Below are 16705 nucleotides of genomic sequence, written 5' to 3' on the forward strand. Positions count from 1 at the left end.
ACTCTGAAGTTATTCCTGGGAAGAAGCTAGTTATCTAAAATGCTAACTGAAGGGCAAACAGGAAATCGGTGAGAGGCATAGTATAGCCCCTTTCATTATGTTCTGTGGTCACTTTCCCTGTGTTCTATGTCCACTTTGTGTGTGAAAATTATTTCTTGAAATGCTGGTTGAATAAATTAAAACAAGCTAGAACTTCTGTCTAATTTCAGCTTTTATGAAGGGAGAAAGAACCAACATCGAGTTGCTACTGTATGTTTGAAACCAAATTAAATTCTTTCATTAATGTTATTGCTTATTATCCAGATTGGAAATAGATGATTCTCTGCATGTAATGCCTTTATTTTTAGAAAATTTAAACTAATTTTTAAAGTAATGTACATATAATGAAAGTTTCAGTGCATTTTGGCATAAAGTGAAAAGTAAGTCTTTTCCTCAACTTCCAGTCCTCAGTCAAACACAGTTAATGGATTGTTTCTTCTTACAGAATTTTTAAATGTGTAGGTTTAAAAATATAAATTAATTTGTACTCTATATATCTTTGTGCAGCTTGCCTTTTAATGTATCTTGAATGTTTGTTCATTTAAGCACATACCACACATACTGATCTATATCATTTTTAATGGCTATATTGCATTCCATTATATGGTGGAATTCATTTTCAGTGTTTTGCTGTTACAAATCAATGCTGGAATAAATATAAACCTTTGAGGTTTGTAGGATAAATTTCTTTGATGTAGAATTTTTGAATTAAAGGCCATATGTGATTAAATTGTTGGTATTTTAACAGTAATAGTAAATGCTATCCAGAAAGTACCAGAATAAGTTTTCATGAACAGTGGGAAGCACACTCTTCTTACTGCTATTTATTACCAAACTTTTTAATCTTCGCCAAGCTACTAGCTGAAAAATGAAATCTGATTTTATTCAGATTTATTCTCTAACCAGGAGTGTGTCTGCATTAACTTATTTTGATATTTATTGGCCATTTTTCTTTTCCTATAAGCTATTTGTGGTAGGTTATATTTTTAAGAGGCTTCCATTATGTCTTCCCAGTAAATCTTATTATAGAAACATTTGTATCCAAAACAATATGGCTGCACACTATTATTCTGTTATTATACTATATAATATATTTTTTTAAAATAAATTTATTTATTTATTTATTTTTGGCTGCGTTGGGTCTTCGTTGCTGGGCATGGGCTTTCTCTAGTTTCAGCAAGCGGGGGCTACTCTTCATTGTGGTGAGCGGGCTTCTCATTATGGTGGCTTCTCTTTGTTGTGGAGCACAGGCTCTAGGCACGCAGGCTTCAGTAGTTGTGTCACGTGGGCTCAGTAGTTGTGGTGCACAGGCTTAGTTGCTCCGCGGTATGTGGAATCATCCCGGACCACGGCTCAAACCTGTGTCGCCTGCATTGGCAGGTGGCTTCTTAACCACAGCGCCACCAGTGAAGTCCCTATGTGGTATTTCTTAGACATTATCCCTTGCCCTGATTCATGGTCCATCAGCACATCAGTGAGATGGTTTCCTGCATTCATGACTTTGTTACTGTTGGGTTTCAGAGGCTTTCTTTTTTAAAAATCTTTAGTCACGGTTTTTACTTACTGAAAAATTTCTAATTTTCATTATCTTCAGTTCTTTTAGCCTTTTCCTTTTGGCCAGGGTGGCCATGCTCCTTGAGTGGAGATGTATAGTGACCTTATAGATAGCAGTCATTGCCTGTAGGAATAAACCTGAACTGAGATTTTTTTTTTAAATTTCAGGATTGAATCCAGTGATCTTCCTCTTCTGGCTGCTGTAGCAAGCACTCACTCTCCATATGTTGCTCAGATACTACTTTAACAGAAAGGCTGTTGGAAATTAACTTTGGTGGAAAGTTAAGTAGAAACCAAGGAAGCAGTCACAACATGCATTTATGGCAATTTTTTTTCTCTCTCAGACCTTCATCTGAATGAGTCAGTCACTTGGGTGGGTAGGGTATTCTGCATTGCAGTGCATATTGTGTCATCACTGGATGGCTTTTTCATTTTGATTGGACTTCTGGATGGTGGCAGATTTTTAACCAAGTGAAACTAAAAACAGCATTTGGGGGGAAAGCATTTGAAGAAGCCAAAGTGTAACTTCGACGTTTCTACAAAATGAATAACATTGAGGAATTTCATTATGATCACTACAGTCTTGCCACAACCCATAAGTAGGAGGAATGGATATCTCATGATTAAATGGCTCAGAAAGAGTCATTTCATTAGTTTTAATTCTTTATTTCTAAGGTACAAAGATCTATGAAACTTTATTTGTGTTTTTTTGTTTTTCAATTCAAAATAGCTGATTTCTGGGTATTTCTCAAAGTATTTTAAACAGCTTGTTAATTGGAATAAACTCAGAATAAAGCATATAAATCTGTGTTATGTTATCCATCCAAGTGTACATATGTATCTATTTTTTAAAAAAGCAGAGGTAGAAATACAAGATTGGTAAACATGCCTTTTTAAAAAATATATTTTCAACTAGGATTAATTGTATATAATGTTGAAATATTACTTTCTGGTGATTTTTCTGTTTCACACACCCTAAAATATAAGTAAAGCCAATCTTTTTTTAAGGCTGAGGAATGTAGATTCCCAAAATAAGAATACTACTTTATACCATTTGTTTTGTTTATAAGTATAAGCTAATTCTTATAAATGTTAATATTTACGTATTTGCATTTAATTTAATAAATTAAAATTAGGATTAAAAATTGCACCAAAGCATTGGCAGAAATAATACTATTTTCTTTAAAAGTGCTCAGGTAGCCGAGGCCCTTGGTTTCGGTATCAGCCCTTCTTGAACCCATAGGAACTGAATATTTGTTTCACTGCTTCATAATATTCAGTTTACACTAAAAGAACTCATTAACTCTTAAGATTGTTTTTTTTCTCTAATAGCTCCTCTCTTCCGAAAGCTAACTTTTTTCAAAGATTTCAACTTTTCAGTTGTTATTGTTTTTGTATATATTGTAGAGTGTTGCTTGTGAGAAAGGCTAATATGGAACCAAACTCTTGTAAGTAATGTAAATAGAAAGATGGGTAGATAAAGTTTTCATTATGCTCTACTACCTCAGTTTACTTGAAATACTACATTATAGTTTATCCTTTACTTATCTGGTCTAAGATGCTTTTAATGCTAGAAGTGAAGCTGGTTTCTGCTTTCATGAACTATTTTCATCATAATTAGTTGATTAGCTTAAAACAGAAAACCACTTGCTCATTCTGTTTCTAGGTACATTTTGTCTATAATGCATCTGTTCTTGCTATTTAAGTTTTCAATAATTAAGGAAGATTTCTGTGGTTTATTTAGTCTTTGACCTTGAATTTATAACATTGGGTCACATTTTGTCTTACTCTAATCTCCAGCTAGACTAAGAAGAAATGGTTATTTTAATGGAATGTAAACCTGAAATTGGTGTGCTTGCAATTGCTTTGGCCCCTGTGTCCTATCAGCTGGTCCCAGTTAGTACCAGAGTCTTCCATGGATGACTTGCTGTCAAAGAGTGTTTATGGATGCATTTTCGTTAGCTTAATTTTTTTAGTCTATTCATTAATGAAGTTCTTCTCTCATCTGTTGTTTGGAATTTTATGAATCAATCTCTTTAGCAGAATTCAGAATATAGAAAAGATCATTTATGGCCACTGTACATTTTTTTTTTAAATTGTAGTTCAGGATATGTAGCAGGTAGACAGTGTCTTTTTTATGTGTGTTATTGTTTAAATTAATCATTGAACTATTCACAGTCCTATCTATTTGAAATCTCTAATAAATTACCATTTAGGAAATCTAGTCTTCAATAAACGGATGGCTCATGCTACTGTAATTCTTAAAACTAAGCTTTGCTTGAAAGGAAAAGGCCTATAGTTTCCTATAGAATCATCAATCCTTATACGATTCCTGAGTTTTATAATTTGCAGTTCTTCTCTAATTTCTGCTCCTACGTCAGTAGTCATTCTTGCATTACACAAAGCCCAAGGAATGAGCTGCTACTTCTTTAAAGTGTGATCATAATGATGAATGTGAAAAGAATTTTTGGCCTGTTCAAAATAATTTTTTTCAACTTCTTACGGTACAGATAGATATATGTTACACATTTTAAAAACCTATTTGTTGCAACAGGAGTTGAAAAAGGGATCTTTTACATTATAGATTTTAAACTAATTTTTCCTGTATATAAACTAATTGGTTTGATTTTAAATATTCCTGGCTTTTATTAATATGTCTTAATTTTGAGTTTGAAAATGTTAAGTGCAATAAACATACTAGCACAGATTTCATTTTGTTGCAATTGGCATACACTGGGGATGACCACTTTAAAAAAAAACAGATTTTACACAATGCCTACTTCTGGTAGATGTCTTATGAGATTGTTATGCTTTAAGTTATTTAGATGGTGGGAGATGTAAAATGTAAATACTTGTTTCTTGTTCTGTATACATTTCTCAAATGTACGTCTGTATTATAATAACCTCCCAGTTCTAGGGGATATTTGTGCAATAAATACACATGTCAATTTGATGGATGATGTTCTTTCTTTCACATTTAATAAGGTATATGTAACATGGATTCTGGTGCCGGCCCACCTGGATTGTTTTCCCAAATGTGACACTTCTAGGCATGTGGCCTTGTTCATAATGTCCTTCTCTAGTCCTAAATTTCTGTATTGGTAACTTAGTAGAATCTACTTTATGAGGTTGTTGTGAGAGTCAAGTGAAATAATGAATGTCAAAAATTTATCTCAATGCTTGGCACACTCCAAATGCTCAGTAATTTTGGGGTGCTATGGTTGCTAGGTAATCTATCTAGCCTTTGCTGTACAGCTCCTATCTATTTTATTTTGGGGGAAATTTAACATTCTTTATTTTTTAAATTTTTGGCTGCGTTGGGTCTGTTGCTGTGCGTGGGCTTTCTCTAGTTGTGTTGAAAGGGGGCTACTCTTCGTTGCGGTGCACAGGCTTCTCATTGCGGTAGCTTCTCTTGTTGTGGAGCATGGGTTCTAGGCGTGGGCTTCAGTAGTTGCAGCTCGCAGGCTCAGTAGTTGTGGCACACAGGCCCTAGAGCGCGCGGGCTTCAGTAGTCGCAGCATGTGGGCTCAGTAGGTTGTGGCTTGCAGGCTCTAGAGTGCAGGCTCAGTAGTTGCAGCGCACAGGCTTAGTTGCTCCGCAGCATGTGGGATCTTCCCGGACCAGGGCTCAAACCCATGTCCCCTGCATTGACAGGCGGATTCTTAACCATTGCGCCACCAGGGAAGTCCTAACATATATTCTTTTGAGTTAAAGTGTAGTAACCAAAAAATATGGTATATTCTTACATTTGACCTAATCTTCACAATGACAAATTGAAATTTTCTTTAAATGCTTTTGTGAAAACAAACTGAATAACAATCATTTAAAACTAGAAGAAGCCATGTAAACCTGTCAAGAACATTGTTTCTAATTAAAATTACTACTGACTTTATTATTTTATTTATTTATTTTTGGCTGCATTGGGTCTTCGTTGATGCCCATGGGCTTTCTCTAGCTGTGGTGAGCAGGGGCTACTCTTCATTGACGTGCGCAGGTTTCTCATTGCCTTAAGAAGGCAATGAGGAATAGCTTCTCTTGTGCGGAGCACAGGCTCTAGGCGCGCGGGCTTCAGTAGTTGTAGCACATGGGCTCAGTAGTTGTGGCTCACAGGCTCTGGAGTGCAGGCTCAGTAGTTGTGGCGCACGGGCTTAGTTGCTCCGCGGCATGTGAGATCTTCCCCGGACCAGGGCTTGAACCCGTGTCCCCTGCATTGGCAGGCAGATTCTTAACCACTGCGTCACCAGGGAAGCCCCTGACTTTAAAATTAAACAAAAAATTGGCCTGTTGGTTTGGATTCTAATCTTGTTCTGTTCACGGATTTGCATGTCCCTCTGAGCAAGTCTGTCGTCTTCATCTGCATTGTAGGGAAGTCACCTCTTCCATCAGTCCTTAGCACCTGCTCTGCAGCAGTGATTCAACCCTGAGCAGGCTGTTGGGAAGCTGCCTTACTCAGGTTTTGGTTGATTTGGGCAGAGTTACACCAGGAGGCAGGATTAGGCCAGGGGCTTTTTGCAGTGCTTGTTTTTGTATTATTTTACATTTATCACTCTTACATTCGACTGAAGAGACTAAGTGCACTGTTTTAAAGCAGAAAGGAAGTATCAGGTATTTGGGAAGCATTTACCAGATAGTTTAGAGGTTTTTAATTACCTGTGTTTATATGTGCTGTGCTCTGATAAAAATTTAAAGAAATCTTGCAACATTTCTGAGAAGCATCGATTCTGCTAATGAGAAACTGAAATACAGAGAATTTAATCTGAGGTCATATAGTCTTTCCTGCCTCAGAACAGAATGTTTCCAACTAGGATGTGGTGACAGATGTGTTGTAAAGATACCTAAGATTTCTTTGTTTGTCTTTGCCATTGTAGGAGGTGTAGGGGTGGGATGGCAAGTGGGACCAAACATGAGCTGAAGGTGCACTGGGGGCTGGGGAATTGTAACTCTTAGTGAGAAGGACTTAGGCAGATAGAAAAGGGGGAAGTTGGAGACTGTAATGCTTCCTGTCCTTGCTTTATAGTGCAGACTGTAGACTTGGCCATGTTTGCTGTAGAGTTAAGATTTGAAACGTCCCTAAAGAAAAGAAAATACAGGCAATCCAAAAGAGTTTTAAAGAAATTTCTTTTAAATTTTTTTAAAGAAATTTTTAGCAAGAGATTTTTAAATGGATGAAATTTCCATCCATTATTTTTTCAGGAGAACTTCTGGTCTTAAAGCATATGCTCGGGTCAGGGGCTTCCTTCTTGCCAACACCCCAGGATTTGGTCCCCTTATAACGTTTCCTTTAAAAGGGACTCTCCTTTTCGTAAAAGTATGAGCCTAGACCTATCCCTTCATCAGGTTGCAGACAGCTCTCTGCCCAGGTTAGCACTATCTGATTAGACCTCCCCTAGGTATAACTGTATTTAAGGAGAGTATTAAGTTGAAGAGGCTGGAGATTCCTTCCTTTCCAAGTGACCATTGTAACAAGGACAGTCCCAAAACATGTCTTTATATTCACCTCAACAGTCAAAGTAAAATTATTGATAAAAGCAGTGTTACCTAAATTGTCTCAAGGGGAATAACCTTGTTGAAGTGTTGTTGTGTAAATATAAAGAAGATATTATTTCCTCAAGAAACTTGTGATGCCACTTTTGTGTCATACATTTGCTTCATCACTCACAAGTCAGTACCCTTCACTGTGTTGGAATTAAGATGGGTCAGACTAGTCCAAAACCTGAGTTAGTTTAAAGTAGTTTTCAAACCTGGTTGCATGTTAGGAACACCTAGATAGTGTTTGGAAAGTATTAATTCCTAGACTCCACCCTCAAAGATTCTTATTCAGTGATAGAAATTGGGCCAGCAAGTGCTCTTAGTTTTCAACTAGTAGTGACTCAGTTTCCCAGCATACCCCAAATCTGAATTCCTTACTCCATTCCAGGTGCTATTAAAACCAGTGCTCTTAACTTCAGTCTTTTGATGCTTTGCTGTTGTTCTGCAAAGATGGCCATATGATTGTGTGTGCCTAATGAGTATTCAGTTTTGCATAATAGAACAGTTGTCTAGCCAGATATCTTTCTTTGCAATTGGAAAGCAATCAAGTGTCTATCTTTTTAAAAGCAAAATCCCCTCTTAATCGCTTAGTCCTTAGATAGATCAATTTGTTCATTTAGCAGATTATTGATTGAGCACCTGTTATGTGCTGGGCACGGGTCTGGGTGCCAGGGATAAGTCAGTAAATAACACACACTTTCTTATGAAGTTTATATATTTCCTGCTGGTGGAGGAGATAGACAAAGATATTATGCTGTCAGGTTGTGGTAAGTATAATGACAAAAATTAAGGTAGGGTAAGTAGTTAAGCTACTTTTTTTTTTTAAAGACTTAACCATCTTTTTGTTTTCCTATAATTTAGTAAATTACTTGCATTCAGAACCATTACTTTTTTGTTTCAGATATGTGTTAATGTTGGTGAATCCTATCGTAGAGGTTGGCTTTTCTCTGAAAATAGCTATTAGAGCTCTCACTGTCTCCTCACTTTTTTCAGCATACCAAAGCACAATACAGGATAGGAAAGGACAAGATAGATTTTGAAAATATGCTTAAATTTAGGTGTGTATAGTTACTGTGGATATTAATATACTGTTTTTACTGTTGCTGTCTTATAAGGTCTATATTAATGTTACTTTTATAGACTTAATTTTTTCTTGTCAAGTATTATATAAAATTAATAAATGTACACTAATGTAACCATCACTTAGGTCAAGAAGTAAATCATTTTCAGTAATTCAGGATCTCCACCCCTCCTCCATATGCCCTATCCTGATCATAATACTCTCCCTTCTCATTTTTGTAAATTCCAACATGATTTTCGTGAACATTTCCTTGCTCTCTTTTAATAGTTTTGTGTATGCATCCCTAAGTGATATACTTTAGTTTTGCTTGTTTGAACTTTGTGTAATTATACCCCATATTTTGTTTTGCTTTTTTTCTATCAACATTATGTTGGAGATTCATTCATGTGCTATGTAGGTGGTATTTCACTGAATGAATATACAGAAATTTACCCATTCTATAGTTGATGGACTATTCGGTTATTTCCAATTTTTGGCTAATATGAACAGTGCCCATTTTTGTTCATCTTTTCTGGGTATTCTTTAGGACATATATCAAGGAGTGGGCTTGCTATCAAAAGGTATGTTAAGTTTCAGCTTTACTAGATACTTCTTTTTTTTCTAACTGGTTTCCCAATAGACACTTAACTGGCAGTTTGTGAGAGTTCCTGTTGCTCCACATCTTCATGAATACTTAAATGTGATTCTTAATAGTTCTAATTTTTAAAAAAGCAGTAAAGGAAAAACCTATCCAGTTCTTCAAATTTGAATGTATGCTTTAGAGAAATCACTTCCTAGAGGTAAAGTAATAGAAATAGTATTGTGCCTGGATTGTGCAGGCAACATCCTAAATGCTTCACATAAATTATCTCATGTAATCTTAAGAAAATTCCAAAGCAATAGGTCTTTTACTATTCCCATTTTACGGTTAAGGAAACTGAAGTTTAGAAATATCAAATAACTAAGTCATTTAACTAGAAATGGCCTATTAAAGACAAATACAGATGTTTGCCCCTAAAGTCCAAGCTCGTGGTAATCATGCTTTAATGCCTTTTCCTCTTTTCAAAATATTGATGTGGCTTTGGAAACATGCTTCAAAAATGGAAGGGATAACCTTTGTGATCTCACGCAGACTTTTGAGAGGATATGTTTATACACAAAAAAATGACAAAAGTGACAATGTCACAATTGTGATCAACTGAAAATTTCCTTCCAGAGTGGCTGAGTCATAACTTCCCTGGTAAGGTTTTTGTCCTATACTTAAAAACAAAATGTGCTAATATTATGTTGTAAACTTCAGGTTTGGGCAAGGTGAATGACCAACGGAAAACAAAACCCTTATTAACATCAGCCATCATTACTAGGTCCCTGAAACAGTGAATGTTGCATCCTGAACTTTCCTTTCCCTTTTGTTACTCTAAAATATAATTTTATTACCATGTCATTAAAAATTAATGTGAATAACATCATAATCTTAAATCGCTTCGAGTTATTTAGTGAACCATGTCAGTTGCTGTAAGAAATACTAAGATGTATTCAGTGGAAAGGACATGCTTATGAGGCTCCAAACTAAGGAACTGTGTAACCTGTACGGCTTATCTGTACGCTGACATAGGACTGTTTAGAACGATGGATTCTGGAATTCTGTCAGTGACCTTAAGGCAGAAACAGCCTCTGCAGGTGTGTGGCTGCCACAGAGAATAGTCGAGATGTTTTTCTTACCAAGGGACTAGTAAATAAACGTTAATTTGCCTTATTCGGCCTGTTGGGAAACAAGACTAGTATGTAAAGTGTAGTGAGAGAGCGGTCACTCCTGAGCCAGGCAACCCTAAGGCCCGCTGCCTGAGAAGGGGTTGGGCGGAGGGAAGGCTGTCCTGGGCATTGGTTACGTGAACGTAGTCTAGACTGACTTCGCGAACCAGCAGTAACTCGAGCTGGCTGCAGGCATGGTGGCTGCCCACCCCTGCTCAAGGCCACGAAACTTCGGTTCCTCTGCCCTGATGTCAGGGCGTCCGTCTTGGACAAGGCAGGTACTTCTCGGCGGGCCCCTTCCACAAGAGATTCGTTTTATTAGAAGACAGGGAAGAGAAGGTATGAACTTCCTTGTTTGCCGAATGGCCGCTTCGACTTCCGCACGTTCTCCAAGGGAGCGGTGTCGGAGTTGCAGACCTGGAGCTCCGCCCCGGGCTTGGCCATGCCCTGAGCTTCCGGATTTTGGCACAAACAGAACTCTCCACCCAGAACACCTGCCGCACGGGTTCGATCCCCAACACGCTATTCTTGGGTCACAGCGCGTTTTCAGCACCCCCCACCGGAAACTGCAGCGGCGGAAACCCCAACTCCGAGGCGGATCCCATGACGGGCTTGGGTGATGTCTCGCGACGTTTCTTCAAATCTCACGAAGAAGGGTTGGAGGAGGCTTCACTGCACCGCCCCAGTTTTTACGTCATTGCAGAGTCACGCCCTTAGGCGCCCGTTAGCGCGCGTGCGCGTGTTGCGCACGCGCACTCGACTTTCCTCCGCCCCCGCGCGGGCTTCTCTCTGGCCAGTCGCGCGTGGGCTGAGGCCCTGGGCGGGCCGTGCGAAGGTTTGTTTGCCAAAGCGGGGTCCCCGCCGCAGTCTGGAGCTCCCTTCTTCAGGGGAGGGGGAAAGGGTGTAGCCCCCCTACCTAGGGTGAATGGGCTGTCGCTTGGGCTGTTAAGGGCAGGCTGGGGAGCACGGGGGCCGGGGCCGCGACCATGAACTCACCCGTGGACCCCGGAGCTAGGCAGGCGCTGAAGAAGAAGCCGCCCGAGCGGACGCCCGAGGTAAGGCCAGCTGGCCCGGCGCGCCTCCCGCTGTCCAACGGACAGCATCCCTCTGTCGGTCCGAAATTTGCGGCAACTGTCCCCTTGCCAGAGCCTCGCACCTGCTGCCAAGGTGTCTGTTCTCTGAGTCCCCGGCCCTGACCCGGGCCCTTGTCGCGGGCGGGTGACGACCGTCTTTCCCGCTCGCTGTGCCGCCTTCCCCGCACACCCGTCCTTGCCGGTGACTTCGCAGTGTTTTCGATAATAAAAGCACCATTACTAAATCGTATTTTCTTAGGGTAAAATGTGGGTCTCGGACTGAGATTGTCCCGTAGATAGGTAGACTGTGAAGAGTTGTAAGTGAACTATAACAGCTGTGTTATTAAGAAATAACTTCTCTTAAAGTTCTTTGAAATGCTGTCCAATTGCCTAAAGAAAGATAAAGTTTTCAAGATCAGTTTAAAACTTTGCATCCAGTCAGATGATGAATTCTGGTGGAGAATTATGCGTATCTGAAGATAAGTTCTGGGGAGGTAGTTTTTCAGACTGTGTCACTGGGAAATGTTACAGTATTTTGTGCTTGGATCCAAAACCTGCTTATTGAGTTAAATGATTTTCACTTGAGCTGAAGGCTGGTGTTCGGGCAAATAACTGAAACCTGTTAACCTTGGCAGTCCCTATAGAGGCTTAAATTGGGGCGGGGGGGGGGGGGGTGGTGTATGTTTCCAACCAAAAAGCAAAAACTAACAACAATGTGAATGGATTGTTGGATTGTCTTGTGTGTAATTGCAGTATATAAAATGAAGTGCTTTGGTTAGTTCTTCCCAAGTCACTTTTGTGTTTTTCAGATTTATAATGTTTTGCATAGTAAGTCTCAGTAATTTGGGCTGACCTTTTGTGACATGATATTAGTCAAGCTGTAATTGTAGCTGCTGGGTCAAACTTTGTTATTGGAAATCCTGATCTTTGCATAGAAACAAAGCAAATTCTACCACTTTCCACGGTCCTCTTTGAGACCTGCATTTGTAATCCCATGTGTCTTAATTTTCCTCTGATAATTCTTGAGGTCATTGTGAGTTAATTGAAAGCATTCACTTTGAACAGGTGAATCTACCATAGTTTTAATATCATTAGAAAGTATCATACAAGGCTTACAATGTATAATGTAGGTTTTACTTTTAAGTATTACTTATGATAAATTCACATTTTAATGGGAAGATCCTAATTTTCTTTAATAACAGAATTACCTACTTTGAAATTGCTTATTTTTGAGCTTTAGGAAAATTTCTAAACTGTTCACAAAGTTATGGTGGCCAGTGTGTGCTGTGTAAGTACTTTATCTTGTTTTACTGGAACAGCAGCGTTGTTTAAGGAAATGCTAAACAGCTGCCCACAGTACACAGACTGGAGCTCTGACATCTAGCAGCATAACTTGTTAACTGCTTGAATCACTGGCAGTGCTTTTTAAACTTTTATTTATTGATTTATTGGTTGATTGATTGCCAAGCCACGTGGCTTGTGGGATCTTAGTTCCCCCACCAGGGATTGAACCCGGGTCCTTGGCAGTGAAAGTGTGGAGTCCTAACTCCTGGACCGCCAGGGATGTCCCATCATTGGCAGTGCTTTTGAATGAGTGTAGAATTTGTTCGGGGTACAGATGTATCAATAAAGAAGTGATAAATTGAATCCTAGTGTTGAGCTATTTGTGATAAATAATTTGATGAGATTCTCATAGGGTCATGCCTGCTTTCAAAAGATCCTTATTCTTTTTAGTGGACTCTTAAGGGTCTGTTATAAATATATTCACTCAACAATTATTTGTTGAAAGCTTACCAGTTCAAGGCACTATTTCGTGCACTAGGACGTATCAGAGAACAAAACAGGCATGCCCTATTGGTGTTTACATTCTAACAGAAGGGGGAGGGGAGTAGGCAGATAAATATAATAAACAAGTGTGTTACATAATATGTTAGCTGATAATTGCTAGTTAAAGAGCAGGATAAAGGAATTGGAAGTAAGGGACAAGGACTGGGTGCAATTTAAGGTAGTCGGTGTCCTGGTTGAGATGAATTTTGATTAAAGTCTGATTCATGTGATAGAGTTAGCCATGGGGATATATGGGGAAATAGCTTTCCAAGTAGAATAGTCATTGCAAAAGTTCTAAGATGAGAACGTGTCTGGTGCATTCAAGGAGTAGCAAGGAGCTCTGAGTGACTGGAGAAGAGTGGTAAGAGATGAAGTCAGAGAAGTGATAGTGGTGGTGTAGGATGGAGCTTATCATTGCAGGACTTTCTAAATTGTAATTTCTTTGACTTTTACTTTGAGTGAAAGAGGGTTTTGTTTTCCACCAAAATATTTTGAAGCAGAGGAATGATGTTATCCTAGTTTTTAAAGCATCCCCTGACTACTTGCTGGGTTGAGAATAAACAGTGTGGGAGCAAGGGTAGAAAGAAATAGGAACATCAGTTAGAGGTTATCACATTAAAGCAGGGAAGAGATCATAACTCAGAGTAAAGTGATAGTAATGCTGGTGGTGAGTAGTAGTCAATTATGGAAACAGGATTTAGCCAACACGATTTGCTAATGGATTAGATTGTGCTTTGAGGAAGAAAAAAAAAATCGAACATGATCTCAAGGTTTTTGGGCTGAATAACTGGAGTGTTGGAGTTGCCATTGAAGAGAGTTTGAGCTGCCATCAAAGAGACTGGGAGGGGCTTCCCTGGTGGCGCAGTGGTTGAGAGTCCGCCTGCTGATGCAGGGGACACGGGTTCGTGCCCCGATCCGGGAAGATCCCACATGCCGCGGAGTTTCTGGGCCCGTGAGCCATGGCCGCTAAGGCTGTGCGTCCGGAGCCTGTGCTCCGCAACGGGAGAGGCCACAGCAGTGAGAGGCCCGCGTACTGCAAAAAAAAAAAAAAAAAAAAGAAAAAGAAACTGGGAAAGCTGCAGGAGGAGTAGTTTTGGGGAGGGCAGTGGATCAGAAATTCAGTTTTGAACATGTCACATTTGAAATGTCTGTTAGAAATGTCAAGTAAGGAGTTGCGTATACAATTTATAATTATTTCTAAAGAGAAGGCTGGGTTGGAAATAGAAATTTTATAGTTATTAGCTTACAGATAATGTCGAAACTCATGAGACTAGATGAAATTACCGAAGTAGTGAGTGTACAAGGGAATAGAAGAGGACCAAAGACAGTGCCCTGGGGCACTTGATCACTACAGGGTCAGGGGAGAAGAGCAGAAACCAGCAAAGGAGAAGGCATGGGAGCAAACAGTGCAGGAGAAGAAAAACGGATAGAGTGGTGCTGTCCTAGAAGCTAAGCCAATAAAGTGTGTAGGAGGTAAAGCATTGATTCAGCTTATTTTTCCTTGAATACGTACTGGGTACAAAGCATTATAAAAAATATACAAATAGATAAGAATCAGTGTCTTATAATCTTGTAATCAGATGTTTGCATCATATAATTAATGAATAAAGAACTCTTCTGTTTGTTTCTGGGACAAAATTAATGGTTCTTTTATTTTGACCCATCTGTTGTCCTTACATGAAACTCTCAACTCAAGCATAATCCTAGTGAGCCAGACACTGAGAATGGAAACTTTTGTAAAGTATGCCATTTAGAACTGTGTTCTAACACAGTTTTTACTTTTCTGGCCATTTCTACTGTAGATTCAGCTTCCACAGCACATTGTCTTTCCTGAGCTAGTTCTCTGATTTCCTTTCCCACCTTACAAAGATCTTTTTTTTTTTTTAATGGAAAATTTTAGACTTAAATACTCTGGGGGAAGCTAAGTGCTCTAAAGCAAGAAAAGCTGTTAAGGTACTCATTTTGAGTCGTTATGCCAAAATTAAAGATGCCACAGTCAAAACTGAGACCTTGAATTTGGCTTTTTCTGAACTCAGTCCATATTCAATGCCATTCTTTTTTTTTTTTTTTTTGGCGGTAAGCGGGCCTCTCACCGCTGTGGCGTCTCCCGTCGCAGAGCACAGGCTCCGGACGCGCAGGCTCAGCGGCCATGGCTCACGGGCCCAGCCGCTCCGCGGCATGTGGGATTCTCCCGGACGAGGGCACGAACCTGCGTCCCCTGCATTGGCAGGCGGACTCTCAGCCACTGCGCCACCAGGGAAACCCTCAGTGCCATTCTTTCTCTGTAATCTTTCTTTTTTACCTCGGAATGAACACCTTATTTCTCTTATATTTCTGTCTCTAAGTACCATGTTTTGTGCATATTAAATGATCAGTAAATACGTTAAACAGAACAAAATTTAGAATTAATTTTTTAAAGTCCTCATGTTAAAAAGATAATACTTCTGTTCATTAGAATTGCTGATTTTGTACATCCTGGGTGGTCTCATTCTGCACCATGACTTCAGTTAATTTTTATAGGCTGACACCTAGGTCTGTATAGGGCATGTTACCCCCTTCCATATGCTTTAGATTCATATATCTAACCAGTAAATTGTCCTCCAGGTTCTTCAATCACTAGTCTCAAATTGAAACCATCATCATTCCTCCTCTTTAATATTCTGCTGGTGACTGCCCCAGTTGCTCAATCCAGAAATTAGTGTTTTTACTCTTGATTCCCCCTGCTGTCTTCCTCTCTATATCTAACTGGTCACTAAATCTTGTTTGATTTTACATCTTGAATCTCTCTCTTCCTCTTCCTATCCAGCTGTACTACCCTAGTTCACACTTTTATCGTTTCACCCCTGACTTTTTGCTTGAGTCTTTTTATTTATTGTCATATTATTGCTAGAGTGATCTTTCTAATACTCGGGTCTGATCATCTTCTATTCTTGCTCAGAATTTAATTATTTCCCACTGCCTAGATAGGTTAGCAATATAAGTTATCATCCAGATCATTTTTGAGAATTAAAAGAGGTGGGTTAATATTTATACCAGGAAAACAGATTAAAGGTCTGTCTCCAGCAAATTGAGATGTATGGTTACCTCACGCAGATGATAACATTAATTTATCCATTCAGTTAACAGATGATATGTTAGGCACAATACTAAAAGTCAAGGTTGTAGAGAGAAATTGGACATGGTCCCTATTCCTCAGTGACTTAGGAGACTGACATGAAAACATTAGTAAAATGTTAAGGTTACTAGTGACAAAGGTATGGATCGGGTACTTTACAACTGCAAGTGGGGAAAGGACAGGCTTCTTGGAGGAGCCTTAAATTAAAGCTTAGATATCGTGAATAGCTGTCTGGATGATATCCAGAAGGGAGGTCATTCCAGGCAGCGAGCAGCAGGAGCAAAAGCACTAATGGTGACAAGCCAGGTACATTTGTAGAACAAGAAGCCAGTCTGTAAGGCTAGAGCATGCATTCCCAATGGGGATGATGTCATCCCCAAAGGGACAAAAATTAGGTCTTCTGGGGCGAGTGAAAAAAAAATCTTAGCTATTACTATGGTTTGTGTAGTAATATCTACACAAAACTCATCTCTACCTGACAGTCTTATTCCTTAATATTTAATTGGAGATGGGATGGCAATTATGAAAAATACTCTTTGGAGGGATGTGATAATGAAAAAAGGTTGCAAAACACTGGGCTAGGGCTTCCCTGGTGGCGCAGTGGTTGGGAGTCCGCCTGCCGATGCAGGGGGCTCGGGTTCGTGCCCCGGTCCGGGAGGATCCCACGTGCCGCGCAGCGGCGGGGCCCGTGGGCCGTGGCCAGTGAGCCTGCGCGTCCGGAGTCTGTGCTCCGTGGCGGGAGAGGCCGCAGCAGTC

At 39.6% G+C, this 16705-nt stretch overlaps 2 protein-coding genes across 7 annotated transcripts in view; both read left to right on the forward strand.

Moving 5' to 3' along the window:
* The window catches only part of FNIP1 (folliculin interacting protein 1), a 78739-nt gene extending 75518 nt beyond the window's left edge, over nt 1-3221 (forward strand). Inside the window, exon 17 of the mRNA XM_007461752.1 lies at nt 1762-3221. Within this exon, the coding sequence (XP_007461814.1) occupies nt 1762-1840 (79 nt within the window). The 3' untranslated portion in view covers nt 1841-3221. The remainder of the gene's footprint in view (nt 1-1761) is intronic.
* Nucleotides 3222-10706: 7485 nt separating this feature from the next.
* The window catches only part of RAPGEF6 (Rap guanine nucleotide exchange factor 6), a 222020-nt gene continuing 216021 nt past the window's right edge, over nt 10707-16705 (forward strand). For 2 of the 6 annotated variants that reach the window (XM_007461753.1, XM_007461755.1), the window contains exon 1: nt 10921-10989. In XM_007461753.1, the coding sequence (XP_007461815.1) occupies nt 10921-10989 (69 nt within the window). Of the gene's footprint in view, nt 10990-16705 lie in introns of all 6 variants that reach the window. The other 4 variants (XM_007461756.1, XM_007461757.1, XM_007461758.1 and 1 more) reach the window with 4 other exon arrangements.

Source organism: Lipotes vexillifer, unplaced genomic scaffold, assembly GCF_000442215.2.
Source record: "Lipotes vexillifer unplaced genomic scaffold, Lipotes_vexillifer_v1.1 scaffold724, whole genome shotgun sequence".
In the NCBI taxonomy this organism is placed as follows: domain Eukaryota; kingdom Metazoa; phylum Chordata; class Mammalia; order Artiodactyla; family Lipotidae; genus Lipotes; species Lipotes vexillifer.